Consider the following 19,923-nt stretch of genomic DNA (forward strand, 5'->3'; position numbering starts at 1 on the left):
ATCTGTAAACCCAGCTAATGTAGTAGTTTTAGGCAGTCAGACGGACAAGGCTCAGCAGTGGCTTTGTCGGTGGACAAGTGATGTCAACGATGGAAACACCATGGACTAAGGGGCTGACCCTGCCCTAAACTTCATGTGTCTTGTACAGGTCTGAGGAGGGAAAGGGAGACCTTGGAATATCACTGAATTTCTTGCTAATTTAGTGGCCCTGGATTTAATTTGCTTTAGACTTTAAAGCTATGTTTCTTGCACCTGAATTTTGAAGAAGAAATCTGAACTTTTTACATGTGCAGCACATTTAGTCCTCAATAGTATATTATCGATGGTTTCTCTTCATTTTCTTGTCCTTGTGCCTGTCTTATCTCTATGAAAAGACTCTAAGAAGGCTAGTACCTTGCACTGTTATAACTCTAACTCTAACTACAAATTAATGATCTTCCACACTGCCCGCACATGTCTTTACTCTGAGGGGTTCCTATCTGAGTATTTGTTGAGTCAGCTCTCTAATGCCCTTAATGAACATGCTGACAATAAGTGGCACATGCATGGTGCCATTTCTGTGAGGTGTGTCCGTGTGTGTTGTAGGCCCAGGGGGTCTTTCCATCCCTGAAATTCTGTGTGATGCTCTCCTGTCCTTGGTTACGCTACCCTCTCTCATTGGGGAACAGCCACGGTTCTATTTTCAGTACAGATTTAAAGTCTAAGGCAGTTGGTTTCTTATGTGTTCTCTGACTTTCCCACAAACTGTGCTCATTCATGTATAATTTTTGACACACACCATACTATCCCCATCTTCCTCATTCCATTTCCCCCAAGGGGCACCTCTTGGGTCCTTCTGTCAGCTGAGAATTCAGTGGAACTCAAAGTTGAGCCGTACCTTGTAACCAGCGCTGGGAGAGAAAAACACAATCTGTGATATGATATAAAAATGATCAGGCTAGGCGCCCACCACTCCTGCCTGCCTTAGAGAAGCCAAACTGCTTGGGAACAGATGTTACAGAGATCTCTATCAATCAGCTTTGATAATGGGTATTTATATTTGTCTAAACAATGTCAGGGATTGTTTAGAATATTTTCACTTGGTGGCCACTGGGTGTCCTCATTTACAAAGTAAATATGCAATGTTTAGTGTAGGTCACCAGAGAGAAAAAAGACACTAGTTTTCTTTATGGCCTTTCACATGCCTGGTATAAATTTATTGCTGAACTCACAACCAGGTCACATATTATACTGTTAAAAAACTTTCAGGTCAAACTGTTAAGTTTTATAACCAAAAGTAACTTCTACAGGTTCCAGACATGAATTTACAAGGCTATTTTCTCAATAGAGGGGACTGTGATCCAGCTATTCCAGTGAGCCCTTACTCATTTGAAAATTGGCATGGGACTTGGACTATCTACTGAGAGGGCCAGGAGGGAGCAACAGAGAAGGTCTTAATTTATTCTTGAAAAAAAAAAAGAGAACACCACATATCACCATGGGATATTTGTTAGATTCTGTTTTTATCTCAACTTCTCTGAAAGCCAATTAAAATAATAATGAGAAAGATAAAATATGTCTTTTACCTGGAAAACCTAAAATAATGTGAACAACAGTACCAAGCAGCTGAGTCATATGATGATTATCAATCATTTCAAATTTAAAGGTAAAGAACTGAGTCATTCCTGCATGGACCAGTTATCTTGCCTATAAAATAAAGATGCTTGTGCTTCACAGAGATGCTGTAGGACAAATAAAACAAGAATATGGAGGCACAAAGGGTTGCCAGGAAGGGCGCCCATACACGGGATGGATGGAAGATACTGCTACTATTCCAACTGTGGTCGAGCCACAGTCGTGACGTGTCTCTCATGGCAGAGAGGAGTCAAGGACAGGCCCACACAGCTAACACGTATTTACTGATTGAGCACTCCAAGTGCCAAGTGTGATCCATTGCTGAGCAATCACTTTGTGCTCCCTAAAGTGAGTTTTGCATGCCTAGGATTGCCAATGCTTCAACATTTCTATTACACACATATCTGAAGAGATTCTTTCCTTGTGCAGCCAAAGGGTTTCTATCTCCCCACCTTGTAATTTTCTCTAACTTGAGATACAGAACCACCACTGAATATATAATACTTGCTTTCAAATGTCAAGCTTATTAGCTAACCTTTTCCAAAAGCAAAGTTAACTTTACTGTAATAATTTTTTCACTAGTGTATATCCCCAGCTTAATTAGTATTCTCCGGCATGTCATTTCAGTATACAAATTATTGATATGATTCTGTGCTGTAACCAACAATTTATACAAATAATATTAGGGAAACTCTAGGAAGATCTCTGTGAGTTATTCACTGCCTTTCAGAGATGTTCTCTGGTCTTACTAGCTTTGTTGTGCCTCTGGCACAACTGTCTGTAACTCTTAATTAAATGTTCAAATCTGCAACAACGCACAACAGCCTGGTCACTTTCACCCTGAGGGTTCTACTGAACCCTGAGGTTCCACTGCACTCGGAGTGTATGGAGAAGTGTCTGATTTCTTCCACAGATCCTTAAATTTCTGGGGTTTATATAGCATTTTTGACTCTTTAATTAGTAGATTCATTTTTGAACTACTGTAACCCTGAAGACACAATCTGCTGAGCTCTCCTGGTTGTGTTTTCCCTTAAGCCTTTTCACCTTTCAGCTTCCTCAGTTTGCTCCTTTAATTTCACTTTTAGAACTTCTTGAGATTCGATGGCTAAATACCTCATGGTGCAGGTCTTATCTGATGTGTCGGCGCCTCGTGTGGTCTAAGACACACTGGTGTTTTTGTTCTTCAAGTACAAGACTGATGTTCTGAAATCTAGACTCCAACACAAAGGAGATCATTAGCTCGTTTTAAGTGTCTCTTTTCTTCCCTCCCGGCCTCTTCCCATCTACCCCAATACTTCCTTAGTCCTATGCGCTGGCAGCAGATGGTGACCATATTCCAATGCTGAGTATATACAAAATCATGCCGTGGAGAACAGAGTGGCTTCAAAGTTAGCTTTCTATTCAATCCTATTTCCATCCTATTCAAGTAGGATGGCAGAGACTTCTGGAGGAGTGAACTCATCTCTCATTCATTTAATCCACTATTCATTCAGCCAGGAATTTGTTTCCCTACATATCCCTCTACTGTCCAGTCAGCTGAATGAGGGTGGGCGTGAAGAGCCCTCTTAGGGCCCTTCCAGCAGGAGGGCACAATGACTCTTTGCCAAGCTCTTGTTTCCCTGGACCAGCTCTGCCTGCTGCTGGTCGGACCATGCCATTCTCATGAGAGAAGCTTAAAAGCCCTGTGTGTGTGTGGGGGGGGGGTGGATTTTGCAAGAACTGTCTCTTTGCTAGCCCGGCAGTCACATGCCATATTCCCTAGACAAAGATGAGAGCTGGGAAAAGGATGAAACCAGGAGGAGGCTATGGGGTTGCAGAAAACTGTGCAGGATGGTACAGTCACGGTAGGTGGGAGTGGGAAAACCTTGCCTTTTTGTTGTTTCAAGTTTTGCCGGAGCTTTTGTCTAATCATCTGTTTGAGCATCTTGAAAATTTATCTATTTTCATGATATCTATCAAAAACAGGCACCAGATTATACTACAAAGTTGACCTTAACCCTGCCATATTGCTATTAGAATCAAAACATGGAGCAGCCTATATTGAACAGAAGTGATTCTGTTCTCCCAACATGAAAACCAGAGGGCATCTAGGATACACTTGGTTTTGTAAGTGTGCTGAATGAAAAAAAAATCAGGTGAAAAAAATCAGTGCCTTTACTTTTACAAATGGGTGAAATGCTCACAAGTGCACTATACTCTTACTTTTTCTCCCCACCTTGTTCATTCATTCAACAAATTTTTGCTGAGCACCTAGTATGTCTTAGCACTCTGCTAAGGATCCAGCAGTGAACAAGACAGACTGGATTCCTGCCCTCACACATTCCTCCGCCTGGCCAAAATAAGCATTTAAAAATCTAACTGCTAGAATGTTATTTGAGAAACAGGAATAATTCATCTTACCTAGTATTTCTTCTGAATCCTTTCAAACATATTTCTTGAAGGTCTCAACTCCTTTAACCAAGAAGTTCTGTCTCAAAGCTCTCTTTCTACTGTTATAGCAGAGGACTGCTAGTCCTTTCTTGGTTACACTGTTGAGAGTTCAGATTGCAACTGCTACTTTTTTTTTTTTTTTTGGTGGGACTGTAACCCTGAGGATCTGAGGATTGAGGATCTTTGTTTTTCAAGAGACAAATATATTTTCTCTGTAAATATTGTACCATCTAATTTGCGTCTTTGGCTTCTGCTGATTAGCCATCAACATATGATTTAAGGAATACTGCATATGAGATGCAGAAATCATGACTCAGTAAGTTATTATTTTAAAGCTCTGACTTGGGATTCATACAGACTTGCATACAATCTAGCTGAGCATTTGACCTGCAGCTATTACTAAGAGACTTGTTTCAAGTTTCATACCCATGTGTCTCTGGAATTCTATATTCAGCAGCAAAAGCACTCAGGAGTTAAGAGAAGCAAATGTCTGACATCATCTCCACGCATTACCAAATACTATGTGGGCACCGTGGACAGGAAAGGCTTACTAGCTGCAATGAGCCAACACGTCTTAGTGAATATCTTAAGATAATATAATTTCTTCAACTATTACAAACTGTTTCTGAATGGAAGAAGGTAACTGAGCTGGGTGATTAAGAGCAATCCTCTGCAGTGAAACACATTTACTCTCCTACCTTTACCTCTATTTTGAATTATTTCAAAATACTCTGAGGCCATCAGGAAGACTGTCTTTCAAAAAGATAAAAGATGTATTTGGAGACCTCCCCCAAACTGGAATTATCTTCTGCATGACAGGCTCCTTGTACTATAGACTTCCCCCACTGGGAACCCATCTGTATCAGTGTACCAGCTGGCATTGTTGTGAGAGGCTGCATTCAGCCTCAGTGAATCTTTTTTTGGAAAACTTTCAATGCATTTGCCCATTTCATGATGGGTGATTTAAAAGCGTACCCGTCCACACTGCACTGAGTGTTCAGCAGTTTTTGACCAAAAACGGCATATCCCTGTGCCCCATCCTCCCATCTACCCTGAGCAGTATTTTTTTTTTATTTCCCTGGATGAAAAAAGTCCTCAAAGGGAAACATTTCGCTGATGTGGGAGAGGTGAAACAAAAAACAGCGGAAGCACTAAAAGGCATCAAAATCAATGAGTTCAAAAACTCTTTTGAGCAGTGGAAAAAATGTCTCAATAGGTGTATTGCATCAAATGCAGAGTACTTTGAAGGTGACTGAAATTTAAACATGTAAGAATAAATATACAATTTTTATAAATAAATGGTTTTGGGGGTTTCCCCCTTGTACCTCTTTGGAAAAGGCTCTGTGATGTGTCAGCACAGCCACGTACCCACTTTAAGGACCAGATGTTTTGGCCTCTGCAGGTGTGAGGGCTGACAGGTGGCCACACCTGGAGGACACCTAAGGGTGCACAGTGGGGGCACATGCAGGCTCTGCAATATATTCTGAGATAAGACAGACATGAATGCATTCTCTATCTCATTAAAACATCCCATGGATTACAATGCACTTCAGGACATGAAGGAACTTAATAGGTTAGTATAATATAAATAATACTTTAAACCTTCCTTATACCGAGAACAAAACATTCAGAAAGTTTTTTAACTTCTCTGTGTCATGGTTTCCTTATCTATAAAATGGGGTAGTTTATAAGAACAGTGTAGTGTATTTTACACAGAGTAGATGCTTAGTGAATAGTAGTCCGCATCCAAGTTTAGAGAACAAGACAAGTGGGGGAATAAAAGAAGGTAAAAAGATAAGGGAGGGGCTTCCCAGTCTACCCAGGTCCGACTCCAAGAAGGGGCAAGAAGAGGGAATGGCCTGTCCTTGAAGGGAGGAGGGAGAGTCACCTGCAAGCTCTCCTCCCACTGACCCAGAGCTTTTGTCTCTGTCACTCTCAGGGGGAAGGACAGGCACCTGCCACAACCTTCCTTTATGTTGCATCAATTTTAGTACATTTTTACTTAATAATTTAAAACACTATAGCTAGTGCACAAATTCACTGAGTGCTGGCTGCCTGTCTGGCACTGTTTTAGGGGCTTTACATACAGCATTCCGTCTAATTCTTAGAATAACCCAGTAAGACAGATACTATTTTCATTCTCATTATGCATATGAGGAAATGGAAACATAGGGAGGTTAAGTAAAGGCATGTAAATGTATTCACAGGCTAAAGTTCACATTAAAAAGAGCACACAACTAGACCATGGGGGTGAAAAAACATTTTCTGAGCAAACTATGGTGCAAATTAGTCCATTATCAACATGTTTCAGAAATAGCTTTAGAAGTCTGTTAGCAAACCTGCCCCTGACCTGCAGCACACTGAGGGGACCTGAAAGAGAGAGCTTCAGGAGTCAGTCTGCCTTTGGAGGTTCACATCTGACTTCTCCTCCTTGGTTCTTAGTTTACTCATGGGGGCCAGGCTTGAAGATGCAGATTCTGAACTGGGATATCCCGGCGAAGCGGCTCCTTTTACTTTTATATAGTTTCCTGGCCCTGATCTAATGAAAGTTTCTTCACTCGTGTCCCAGAACAGCACACACATAAGTGAGGATGTGTGTGAGCACATCTTAAGAAGTTTATAGACTCTTAGAGGGAGGCCCAGTCACAGGACCAGTGGAGTTTAAGGTATCCGGGTTGAGAATGCCTCCTCTGGAGGGAGGGGTACCGCCTGCTGAAAGCCCCTGCCTGTGTCACTGCCCAAGGACAGGAAGTCTGCTTGTGTCTCAGCATGTTAACCCAGGACTGTGCGGCTTCTCCGGGAGCCCAGGATCCAACCATCCCTCTGGGACTTTTAGGTCAGGAATAAAATGGCAAGACTAGCTTTTGGGGAGTTTTCTTAAAATTGGAAAAAAGCACCCAGGCCTGCCTGGAGAGACCTACAGAATTTCCCTGAGGAAAGGATATGCATTCTTTTCCCTTGGGGTAACTTCTAATGGTTACAGTTCAGAATTTGCATGTGTATTTTCCATGGAATTAAGCTCTGTAGCTTGAATTTATATACACTTTTCTTCCATTATCCCTCTTATATCAAAATACCTAATTGAGATGTAAGGCAAAAAGACAATAAGTGATTATACAGGAAAGGAAATGATTACAGTAAAAAACTAAATGATGAAGTTAATTTAGTTACTACTTCTTGACATTTGTCATGTGGTATTCTAAGTGCTACACCAAGCTTTCTTAAAAATTATGCATAGCCTGGAATAACACTGCATGAAATCTTGAAATGAAACTGACCACACGAACCTATCTGGAACCACTGAGAATAAATGAGTAGGAGGAAATTCTTTTGGGGAGTTGGAGAAGGCAGGAAGAACTCCTCAAGGTCCACTTTGACGTCAACTTGGAACTCATTCTTCCTTGTCAAATTACAAAGACTCATATTCAAAATTCTCCCATGTGGTTGTTTATGTAACTCACAACAGTGATAACATTTTTTTATTAGTTTTATAGGTAATTTAACAGCAGAGTAAAGAAACATTTGATTTAGTTGGTTCCAGAGTGCCATTCTGAAGTAGAAGAAATTTCAGATTTTGTGTGTCCAGGTGACAGTGGCCTTAGGGATGTGTTTGACCATCAGAAAAGCAATACAGTGTGAGTAAACAAGTTTAAAAAATCCCGCAGATAATGAGCTTGAGGGTGTCTGGTGACAATGAAGCAGTACATGAGAAGGTCATGTAGGTCTGTTATTAATTACCGCAGAGCTACTTGAATTGGGCTTATCAGGAAAGAAGTTCACAGAATGTGGCATGTTAGAAAGATTATGCTTGAAGATAACTTGTTTGAAAATTTTTAGAAAATATAAATGTTCAAAGTATATGATGCCTGTCCTCTGCCTAATGCTCAGAGATTACAGAGGAAGGGTGAATATTTGGAAGTCATCCAAAAAAGACATGCAACAATTCTTTCAAAACATTAGTTCTTATAAGCTAAAAGAAAGAGAAAGCAATGTTGGAAGGAAGTAGAGGAAGAAATAATATAATAAAATTACTGATTCGTTGGGTTTGGGTAATGGCTTCAAGTTTCATTTACATATATTTACCATTCCCATTGCCCTGTGAATCGGGAGACCCAATTCTCACACCTCACCTCTTTAACTGCAGTCTCCCTTAACATTGGCTTGGGATTCCTGTATCATAAATATATCCACTACTCTGCTTTTGTGTTACCTGTTTATTATTTCTTTTTAAATCATTAAACTTCTTTAAAAAGCAGTTCATAATCGATGCTTTCCCACTCATCCTCCATTTGCTCCTGAATCCCTCTTCATGGCGTTTCGGGATGCACCTGACTGCTCTCTCGACAGTCCCAGGCAGCTACCGATCCTTGGTGCCCATGGCGCCCAGCACTGTGGACCCTCCCCCTCCCTGATGGTCTCTCTGCACTACCCTGGTTTTCCTCCTCTGTCTCAGGCCCTTTTCGTCTCCTCCTTCAATGGTACTTCATCCTCTGTTTTATCAATCATTGTAAATATTCCCCAAGGTTATATTTTTCTTTTTTCTGTCAACAAAAGCCATCTTTGAATTTACTCCCACATTCATGGCTTAAAGTATGGTCTCTTGGCCAAAGTATTTGCTAGCCTTAATTTCAAATCTATTTGTGACACGGTATTGGTCTTCTCCTGGTATCTCATGCTCAGCATCATATAAGGCTAAACTGTATTCTTTGCCTCTAAACACTTCCTTTCCACCTTCTCTTTTTGCTATCTCAGTGTTATCTTTGGTGATCTCCTCTTTCACTGAACAGTCAGCTCCCAAAGCTGTCCACCTTTTTCCATAGTCTGACGAATCTGGCTTTTCCTCATTCCCGCCACCCCCCCCCCCACCCCTTTGTCACCAGCCTCCTTCAGGTTACTAATAGTTCGAACGAACTATTGCCAAGGCTTCCAGGGCTCTCTCCTCCCTCCAGCCACCCTCTCCCACATCCATGCATGCTCCACACACTCGATGCTAAATTACACCTTCCCACAGCAAAGTCCTGATCCTGGCTATCCCTTCTTCAACACTTCCACAGATCTGCACCAGAATGCAAAATCCTTCTACCTTCCTCGAATGCCTCACTTGCCATGAAACTCCATTCGTCTTTCAAGAGAGCTCAAATGGTATCTTCTCTGATACACTGGACTGGATGTTACTGTTAACTGTATTAAATGTATTTTATTAACTTTCTAACTTTTATCTAAGATAATGGGGATTTGAAGACATGTACTAAATTTTAAGATTCCCAGTGGCAGTGTCTGTTTGGTTCCGTCTTTGCCTTGTACCCAGCAGAACTCAGTGTAGTGCCAGGCACACAAGACATACTCCACACACGCTGGCCACACGAGCAAACCAGTGTTCTGGTGCATCCAGGTATAAGGGACATAGCTTGACCCACCCTACAGGGTGGTCATTTGTGAATGCATCCTATCTTCTCTATGAGACTCTCAGTGTGAGCACAGCATTCCAGTCTAGCCTTGGTTTTACACATTGAAAGCATTCAGTAAGTTGATGAGGTGAATAGTCCTGACTGCCTTGTTATTCAGAAAACATGAGTTGTCTGAGGAGCAGACTCAGTAACAGGCAGTGCAGTACAAACCCGTTCTTAGCAGGGTTCTATTTGGGGTGGTCCACTCTGCTGGAAACCTCCTGGTACAACACCTGCACTCTTTGGGCCTTGGTCTCCTCACTTGTACAATAGTGGGTTTAGACCAGCCAACCTGTACTCTCTTTTGGTGCTGATAAAAAGTGCTAACTGCTCCCAATCCTCAGAACAAAGGATGCAGAAGCAGAAGGAAAGCAGAGAAAGCTGAGGTAATGAGGGGTCTGACTACACGGCTCCTGTTGGGGCTGGTGGGAGGGTCTGACTTAAAATTTCCTTAAAGCAGAGAATTCCTAGAATCCTCACACATGTTCTCAATTGATCCTAAATGATCCATCTCTGAGGGCAGTAGTATGTGATTTTTTTTTCAAGTCAGATGTGAGAAGCCCTGACAGATTTGGAGGGACACTAATTTCATATAATGAAATTTGCCACAAGCGGAGGAAGCACATATGAAACTGTCACTAGCAGCTGTAGATAAGAATTAAAGATGTACTCCTGCGAGATATGAGACTGCAGGACGAAGCCCTGAAAATCCAGAGTCAGTCTCAAAAATTACATGTTGACGATCATCAGCACTTTCGTGTGGTATCTGGGAAAGCAATGTGGCATGGTGTAACTCGAGGCAATGGGCCATGAGACCAGGTTTGCCAAGGGACCTGAGAGGATTTCATAAGAGGACAGGCCGCTAGAATCTCAGAGACTATGAGTCAGTGACAGAGGTCCAGCTTGACACAGGTGACGCTCGGGGTCCAAGAATGAGTCTTTCCCAATAAGAAAAATTGTTCTAAAATTTGTCCATCAATTATCAGTAGATACTTCCTCCATCCACTGACTGTGTGGAATGAAGGGCACTTCTGCCGATCAGAAAATAAGTGGGGATCTTGCTTTATTATTCGTTTAGAAAGCAAAGATCTCTAAAAGGGACATACAGTTCAGTGCAGCTGAATTTTAATGACAGATAATTTTACCTAAATACAAACTGTCCCATGATTAAAATGAACTATGAGAAGGTATTGTAACGGAACTGTTCTATTTTCTGAGTGCACCATGTTGTGTTTGTGCCTCTATGGTTTTGCTATTGTTCCTTCCACCTGGAATGTTATTTCCTTCTCTTCTACTTGACACACATTTACTTCATGATCCAGGTTGAAAGTCACCTTCCCTGTGATTCCCTGTGATTCCCTGTGAAGCCCCTCCCACTGCTTCAGCTCCCTCCTCAGGAGCTTGGTAGTTTTCTGTGCATCACCGAACACTTTTAACACCGCATTTGTGTGTCCTCCTTTACAGGACTGCAGGGTTAGGAAAGCATTTGCGGATGCTGTGAGTTCCTACAATGAGGGATGGTGTCTTGTTTGTCTTTTCACCCCTGATCCTAGGTGAAGACTTGGCACAGAAGCAGGGGCTCAATCCATCGGATGAATGACTGAATGACGGAACGCATGAATGCCCGAGGTGAGACTGACGGACAGAAGTTACTGCATGAAGTGACCAGAGAAAATACCCAATGGAATTAGTGAGGTAGGGAGAGGGCAGGTGTTACAGAAGGAGGCAGACTGTGACAGAAACTTCAAGAAATGTGATTTTCAAAGTGAATGTGTCCCTAGATATACTGAGTGCAAACTCTAAGAAATTTAAGAAAATAGATAAATTAGCTGACAATGTATAAAGGCTGGCTAAGCACTGAAATCTCTAAACAGGAGATTATCAAAGGTAATGAAAATAATTCCAAAGAGATTATGTATCAATTAACTCAGAAAAAGTAACTTTTTAAAAAAGGAAAGTCTATGTTTAAAGAAATCAATGCACACTTAACAGGCTGGAGGCTTACCGTACTTGGTTAATGAAACAGCAGAAAAACAGTCTAAATTGTTAGCAATGAAAAGGTAAATATACAATTCTTTTTAGGAATTAGAATAAAGAGGAATGTAGGGTATTTGGAGACACTGAGAGCATTTATACCAAAGATGCTCTACTTACTCTTTAACTGATATGGAAGTGATTAGAAGTTAATAGCAAGTCACAGGATAATAACAATCTATGGTTGCTCATTCCACCTCATTTTGGCTATCTTTCTTCTGCAAATTAGCGTGACCCCAAAATGTGTCCAGGATTGTCCAACTTGTCCTAAATTCCATAAATATACTCAGAGGATGCTTTTTTTTTTGCCATGTCTCTATTACAGTTCTTCACAGATGGACCATTTTTGTCCTTCCAAAGTCTAAGAATAACTCTTTCAGTTATCAAGACATACCAAAATCCAGTTCAGCTGCTCCTGTGGGATTCCAGTGAGTTTAGTCACATCTGCTGAGATACATGGATTTGAATCCAAATGAAGCCTTTGTTTGATTATACATTTTGAACATTTATGGAGGTTTTTGGGGGCCAAAATGTTTTTCATTCTTTGGCACTCCAAACAGAGATGTTCAGTTATAAACACCGCCTCCTGAACACCTCCAGCAGAAATCCAATCTTTGCATGCGAACAGGTGCCTCAGGAAGTTTTTGGAAGGTTTTACACTGAATCAGGTTTCTGATTGGAAAATTCCTGAACACGCAGTCAAATTTGCCAGAGACCTTCAGACTTGCGTGAGCAGTTCTCACTCACACAGACGTGCAATCACACATACAGACAACGCAAGTGAAAGCAAATCCTGTAAAAACCCTGAAAGCCCTGTAAAACGGGAGTGTCTTTCTCAGAGGTTAAACACCATATGCAACCAAACTGAACCAAAAGAAATACTCGTGGGAGAGGTAATGAGTAAACAGCAAGAACAGAGGTTCAGGTTCTTCCTGAGCATGTTCCCCTTAAAGCTTAAAATGTTAAAGCTTTACCTGAGAGTTCAAACTACACATCCTTTCAGTAAAAATTCCATCTCACTTAATTTCAAATAAACGCTCAAGCACTTGCATTTCTCAACACTGCACCCTAGAGTATTGCCACCAACTCCTTTCACTCACAATCTTGTTCAAACACTTATTTTGAAACACTTCCTTCTCCAACACAAATAGGTCAACTAGATTCAAATCTAAACGAAGGACAAAACACTACTCTCTAAATTTTTTTTTCCCCTGGCAAAACCCGTGTCTTACTTGATTCCCTGCGCTTTTTCTTTTCCAGCTTGAAGATAAACCGAAAAATTGTTATAGAGTAAAATATTATTTTCAGCCTGAATTCTGAAAAGTTATTAATAAAATCACTCCCCCATTGGGTATGCCCAGAATTCTAGGGGAAGTCTGCTTTCAAGTTGTTCTTATGGCCCTGGACCAGATGCTCTAAGGTGGCCGGGAACCATAGTCTTCCTGCACTTAGCAGATTTCTGGCTCTTCATCAGGGACTAAGAGGTTTATTTGAAGAAATGAATCATTTCCTTCAAAATATCCTTTACCCTATTTACATGCTTGCATATTCCTTCCATTTTGTTTCCCCCCTACAGCTTTACTAAGAGAATTAATTATCTAAAAGAACAGGAACATACAGTAAGTACATCTGAGATACAGGATGAGAAACAGTATGTCATCTATTAGGCCTGGCTAAGACCAGCAGCTGATGCAAAATGGGAAGGAACATGCACCAAATGTTTTTTAATCACAAAGTTAGTAATTAATTGCTCTTTAAAATACATTTTATGCTTTTTTCTGTCTGTGTACATGAAATGCACATTTATTACATGCCAAAAATTACAACATTATGGTTTAAATGTGACTGGCACGGAAGTCCGGAAATCAGAGTTAATGTTCCCACAGCAACTTTAATTCTGTCCGTGTGCACACGCAGAGCCATAATCGCCTTCCGTTCCCGGATCATACATATAGATGGTGTGGGGAGGGAGCTAACGACCCATATCCTCAACTGTAGTTACAGGAAAAAACAAAGGACAGAAGCTGTGCCCCTTTCCACCATGTGGATAAGAACAATGTCCCAGGCCTGGTGTTGTGTAATCGGGGTGGAAGAATCTGTTCTGATGCCGCCACTTAAGGGACAGTTTCTGTTGCTGTGGGAACCTGAACTTTGCATTTCCTGACTTTGGGGTAATTAAAATGTCAGCCTTAACGTGGCATTAATGGAGTTTGCCATAAAAAATCCTCTTTGCTTTGTTCTCTAAAAAATTGCTTAAAAGTTCAAACTGAACCAAGTGTACTAAAAATTTTAATCTTGGGGACTCGGATGGGTGAAGCAAAGGGCTGGGGGCAGGGGAAGGCCCGTGAAGGTGGACGGCAAGGCAGGCAGAAGGATGAGCCCACCGGCCTCCCCGCCAGGGCTCAGCCCCTGCAGAGTCATGCTACCTACAGAGCTAAAGTTAAAGCCACCCACACAGCAGTTTGGTAATGTGTAAAGGTTAAATTAAAAATAAATAAAAACTGCTAATGCGTAAGTGCATCTTGGCAAGGACACACAAAAATAAAGACAGTCTGATGAGACCAGTGCAAATCATGAGAAGGTAAGTAACCACGGGTGGCAGCTTCAAACAAAAGCGAGACAACAGAGTCCGTGAGTCCACAGTCGAAAGTGGGGAGGACTGTCCGAGGGGGAAGGGTCACTTCTCCACTCCCTTCCAGGGGAGGCTTATTTTGGGAAAACTGACGTGGAAGAAATATGCAAGTCCAAGTTGCCTCTCATGTATATGTGACTGTGATGCTCATTTTGATATTTGCCAGGGAAGGCTTCTCGTGGAGCACCTCGTCTGCTTTCCTGGCTTAGTCCTGCTTCAGCACTTGAAGGGAGGACTTGGCCCCTCAGCCTGTCCAGTGGGTAACTGTCCTGTCAAACACCTTGGGATTTTGTACCCATTTCAGAACTCGTCTCAACTCCTTCCATTATTGTTGTCTGAGTTTGTCTGCATTGGACTCTTAGAAATGGTGCAGAGGTGAAAGCCTATGAGGTCACGGGGGAATGGTACTAAAAGGAAATTTTTAGTGCGCATGCTGCAAAGCAGCACACATCTCAGTAGCAACACTAACCTCATCGTCTCACAACGGACAGCACTTCTCAACCATATTCCTTCTTGTTTTGAATACTGCTGGGATCTTTGGCCACATTTGAAGTGGTTCGGCCCGTTAAATAGTCCACTGAGAATTTAAGTGGGTCAGACTCATCCTCTTCGCTCTACGATTTGGCCTGTGCCCTTCAGATGCAACAGCATTGTGGCTTCTCCACCCTTACCAGTTCATACTCAAGAGCTAGCTTTTCTTTAGTGGGGATGTTTATACATCATGTTTTATAACCCCGTCACTGATGTGAATAGTTGCACATTTTCAAGATGCCTGTTTAGAGCCAGGAATGCCGTCTCTGGGCTTGGAACAGAGAATTCAGGCTGTTCACAGCAAGAGCAAAGCCACAGATATCCTCAGTATCTGAAAGAGTTAATTACTGAGCAAGTCATTCATGCATCTGGCCGTCAATTTTCTCAGTTTTCTCATCTGTAAGCTGGGAAGAGTTATAATGACTGACAGGAAATGGGCGTTAAAGCATGACTAAGAATAATTTTGCTAAACACATGACAAATGAAAAGGTGCTGTGAAAATTCAGGCACTTGCGAAAGCCTGGAGCACCGAGCACTGCTGGAGTGTTTCTGAAGTTAAAGAGACTCGAAAGTCAAGGACATTATTTTTAAATGCCCCAAATCTGTTAGTTCTAAACAGAACTGAATAATTTACCTCAAAGAAATTAAGCTTTTAAATTGATCTATGGTAAGAGTGACATTTGAAAGTAAAAACAAAATAAATAAAACAAAGAAAGTAAAGGAAAAATCCTCCTGAATGCAAGAAGAGCATCCAGAAATTTTAACAGCTTAAAATAAATCTCTTTCCTGTCTTCTCTTAAGCAATCTCCAAACGGCCAGATTTCTGTGAATCTTTCCTAAAAACAATTTTCTTCTAACTGTAAGCTCAAATCAGGACAAACTACAATTTGAATATATTTGGAGGAAAGTATAATCAATTTAAACAACAGGTTGGAGCACAGAGGACTTTCACATCTTAATGGGAAAATGAAAATGACTTTTTAAACAGCTGGAGATCGGGCTTCTCCTCCCTCTCGCACACCCTGCTTGCTGCCTGGACACCTCGCTTGTCTGGTTCCCTGTGCACGTTCCGTGCCAAGGCCTGGTGGGAGGACGCTTACAGTCAAGTACAATAAGTGAGGCCCAGTGCTGCTTCTACTCAGAAAAACATTCATTTTGCTGCAACAGGGGACTTCTGGGCTATGGCCATTCTATGTAATCTTCCCCATAAGGTGTGGCAGAAAGCCAGGTGATGAAGGTCTGCGTGCAGGAGCTCCAGGCCCTTCTCCACAGGAACAGGCTACCTTCCTGGTAGGTAGGGAAAGTGTGCACATGTCTGTGGGCTCTGTGCCACGCTGTTTTCCAATTCTTCCTGTAATTACTATTAGGCCAGAGACTGCCAGGCAAGAAGGGCCAAGGATGTTACTACTACAATGGCCCACAGAACGCAGTTGCCCCTTCTGACCCCAGGTTTCTCTAGAGAAGCAGCAACTGTGTACAAATTACACAGGCTGTAACGACTTGGATGTTCTTATTTCTTATTTCATTTTCTAGTGACATCTGGAGCGTGGTCTCGGCCCAGCCAGGAACAGAACAATTTTCCTGCACCCCAACCCGAGATCTTGTCCTTTTGTCTATAGACTTTTATGAAGAAAGCAAGTAGGGAATGGAATCTCCTAGACCCATCTACCTCTTGCCCTCTTTGCAGAGTTTTACATTTTTTTGCCAGAATAATACTACTAGAAAATTAAGAATCTCCTTTCCTAGTTCATAATCTATGCCTTTGTGGACAGAGTAAATGGAGTCTTTTTTATTATGGAAAATAAAAATGTCTTGGTCATTCTAAAGAAGAATACGCCAGCTCCTTGCTTGTTACCATGTTTCCTTTATGGAGAAGAGTTCAGAATTGTTGTTGGGTATCTCAAGACTAAAAGGAATAGTCTTTCAGATTGGACCCCAAAGTTTTTCCATTCCTTTCCTTTGTCAACACATGTATTTCTTTTCTCTCTGGAGTACTGGGTTACGTTGCAGAAAGAGAATGAAGTCTCCTAAAAGTGATTTATCAACTTTCTTAAAATAGAATTTAAAGAAGTGACTCCCAGTTTAGTGAGAAGACAGCAAAAACAAACAGCAATGGAGTGATTTCAATACCAACGATCTCATTAAGCTGCCCATTTCCAAATTTAGCCCGTAGGCATTTTTTTTTAATTAAAAATTATTTTTAACCTGAATTCTTATTGGCTACGTGAAGTCTGGGTGGCTTGTAAATTCTTGGAAGCTATTCTCTTTTCTTCTGTAAATTTATGCTATCCTTTAACCACTTCAAAATAAATTAAAAACTGGAAAGACAGAAATGCAGCCAAGCTGCATGAGTCTCCAATAACTAATGCAAAGCTGACTTGTGTTATGTAATTTCGTAATGGGCGTTTCCTCGCCTCTACCCGGCCTTCAAGGTCCCTATTTGGTTGCTCGGGTAAGCCATGGTGAAAGTGCTGTTATTTGGATCATGGGGGCAAAGGAATAATCAGAAAGCAGCAACACAACATCACAATTTCCTTTTCTGAGTTACCGTTATGGAAGAGAATGTGGTTTGTGTAATCAGTCGGCCCTTTGGGGACAAATGGCTGGTCACCTGGTTTTAACACTCCAGCTTTGAAAATACAGATGTTGGCTGAATCAAAATGGTGGCAAGTCACTTTTGGCTACTTTAGAAGACCAAATGGCAACAGCTTGCTCTGAATGCAAAAAAGCCAGAACCCAGGGGAGAAGCATGCTCCAAGCACCGTGAAGACACCATCACCTTCCTGGTGTACTCACAATCAGATGACCCGGTGTGAGCGTGAGAGTTTGTCAGTGAATGTGTTGAGTGGATGAGGGCCGGGTCTGGAGACAAAACAGCTTCAAAGTTCAGGCAGGGAAGGCCCGGCTTGGCGCTGGATCCACCCGGCTGAGTAATCTCATTCTCCTCAGATGCCTTCTGGTTTTCAGCTGTCTTGGGTTTCTTCCTGAAAATAAACAAAGGGCCCTTTGAAGGAACTGACTGCATATTTGGGAAAAGGCATTTTTAGAATCTGTTAAAGATAACTAGATTTTTTTCTGAGGGGGGATGGGAGGGAGTCCAGTATGTCCCTTGTTTTAAAACAAGCTGATTCTTGTTTTTTTTTCCCCTCCAGTAATGGCCTAACTGGGAACACATGAAAGCATATGGGCCGAGCAAACAGCGCCACATTTGGACTCTGTTGGCTGCATAAAAAGACCCTGTCCCAGAACTTTAGACAGCTTGAGCTACGTATGGCTGACATTATCCAAGAAAGCATCCTTTTTCCCCCCTTAAGAGTTTTAACATGGTCTGGAAAAATACTAGTGGGTGTTTACCGTTCTAGCATTTGTCAGGAAGCTTAGAGACAGGACCCGTGGAGTAATGGGAGGAGCACTGGACTGGGAGTCAGGAGACTTGAGCTACGGTACTAGCTGTGCCTCTAACTTGCTGTGTGGCCTTGGGCACCTCACTTCACCTCTCTGGGCTTCAGTTTCCTCATCTGTAAAATAAAGGGCTTGGATTAGAAGGCCTTAGATGTTCCTTCCAGCTTTCATTTCTATGCATGGAACACATTATGAACATTCAACTTTCTTGCAGTTTCATTAGATTTTATTTTAGATCTACACATAATTTCAAATCACAATCTAAATCTGCAGGGTGTACAGATGACGGGGGGGCGGGTAGTGATGGAGGTTTTTAATGAAGTAGCAAAGGAAAAGTGAAAAGAAGAGCTTAGATTCCAAAAGGTAAAGGGAAGGTGTCACATGGGTGACTATCCAAACTCACTACTCATCCAAAGCTCAAGATTCCCTTTGTTCTTTGACTTAGTGCATGACTCCTGAGCACAGGAGTGTGACTGTGTGTTTGAGGTGTGACAAAGGGATGGGTAAAGGGAGTTAGAGAATAATTATTGCTAAACGTTATTTGGGGTAAGGAATAGGAAGTGAAAGAGCTCAGCTATTGGTCAGGTCCACTGTTCTCGCCCTTGGACAATGCAACTGATATACAAATGAATAAACACTTAGCTTAGGCTGAATGTACCCCTAGGTCTCAGCCACACTTGATTATTAATCACACCCTAAAATTTCCCCCCAGTTTCCTTGGCTCTCTGCCCTTTTCTATCATTATATGCATGGTGACCAGAGAAAGGGCTTTGTTTTATATTTTGGTAGAAAATTATGTGTGGTACAGAAGTTGTTGTAAACAGAATTGTTTCCATGTTCCTCTCATTTCTATAAGCATGGCAACGGACTTGATACACATTTTCTATTGGAATTTGTTGTATTGGATAGTTAAATATGCCCTCACAGAATATGGTGTTACGATTACCATGCTGTGTTTCTGGTCCAGTAGGTTGTGAAATAAAGTATGCTTTTTTCAGAGGGCGCAGGGCAGAGATGGCAAGGTAAAGATGAAAACAGAGGAAAAGCTTTTAGGCGTATTTTTCAGTTGGAGGAAGCTGATACAAGAGAAAGAACAAACTGGAATGCTTTACCAACTGTTTGTTGAGTGGGTGACAGGGGAACTAACCTCAAATTCTGAGTGTCTCCACAGACCCCAAAGGCCTGGTTTCTGGTTTTCGGTTTAATGAGGTTCCCCAAGATGAAAGTCTCCAGCGCCCAACTCCTTTTTCTTTCTCTGTGAAAACCAGCGCCTCCTCTGATGTCCTCATTTCTATCACCACTGTCTGTCAGCAGCTTGGAGGCCATGGGTCACACACCTTCCTCTGTCTTAGGGTCAGTCAGCAAGTCCTGAAAACTCTGCTTTCTCTATGTTTTTCACATCCATTTTTCCTTTCCATTTCCACTGCAATCACCTGGACACTTTTTATTTAGGCTGTTGCTTACTTTCTGGCTCTTCACCTCCATGATGCCTGCAGCCCCACTTCTCTGCATCTGAGGTGGCCACATCAGCCTGACCCTCAAGGTGCGTTCCATGTCTGCTTCTAGTCTAGCTCCCATGCCCTACACATTGGCCATACTGAACCCTCAAATTTCTTGAATATTTACAGAACATCCTGGGGAATCTTCATCCTTACTCAAATTATTTCTCTTGCTTTAAATGCCTTTTTTTTCAACAGTTGAAGTCCTATTTATCCTTTATATTTATTAAATGTTGTCTCCATCTTACAACTGTTGATTTCTCTCTACCAGATAGGACTTCTTTCTCTCAAACTCTCCTCCCTTCCATCTTTCTCTAACATCCCAAAACACTTT

At 41.8% G+C, this 19,923-nt stretch overlaps 1 protein-coding gene across 13 annotated transcripts in view; it reads right to left on the reverse strand.

Moving 5' to 3' along the window:
• The window catches only part of ZBTB20 (zinc finger and BTB domain containing 20), a 708,962-nt gene that overhangs the window by 54,228 nt on the left and 634,811 nt on the right, over positions 1 to 19,923 (reverse strand). For 10 of the 13 annotated variants that reach the window (XM_036017291.1, XM_028504756.2, XM_036017293.1 and 7 more), the window contains 2 exons: positions 18,043 to 18,206; positions 17,485 to 17,672 (listed from right to left, as the gene is read on the reverse strand). In XM_036017291.1, coding sequence (XP_035873184.1) covers positions 17,485 to 17,672; positions 18,043 to 18,053 — 199 coding nt within the window. In that variant the 5' untranslated portion in view covers positions 18,054 to 18,206. The remainder of the gene's footprint in view (positions 1 to 17,484; positions 17,673 to 18,042; positions 18,207 to 19,923) is intronic. The other 3 variants (XM_036017298.1, XM_028504761.2, XM_036017297.1) reach the window with 1 other exon arrangement.

Source organism: Phyllostomus discolor, chromosome 2, assembly GCF_004126475.2.
Source record: "Phyllostomus discolor isolate MPI-MPIP mPhyDis1 chromosome 2, mPhyDis1.pri.v3, whole genome shotgun sequence".
Classification (NCBI taxonomy): Eukaryota; Metazoa; Chordata; class Mammalia; order Chiroptera; family Phyllostomidae; genus Phyllostomus; species Phyllostomus discolor.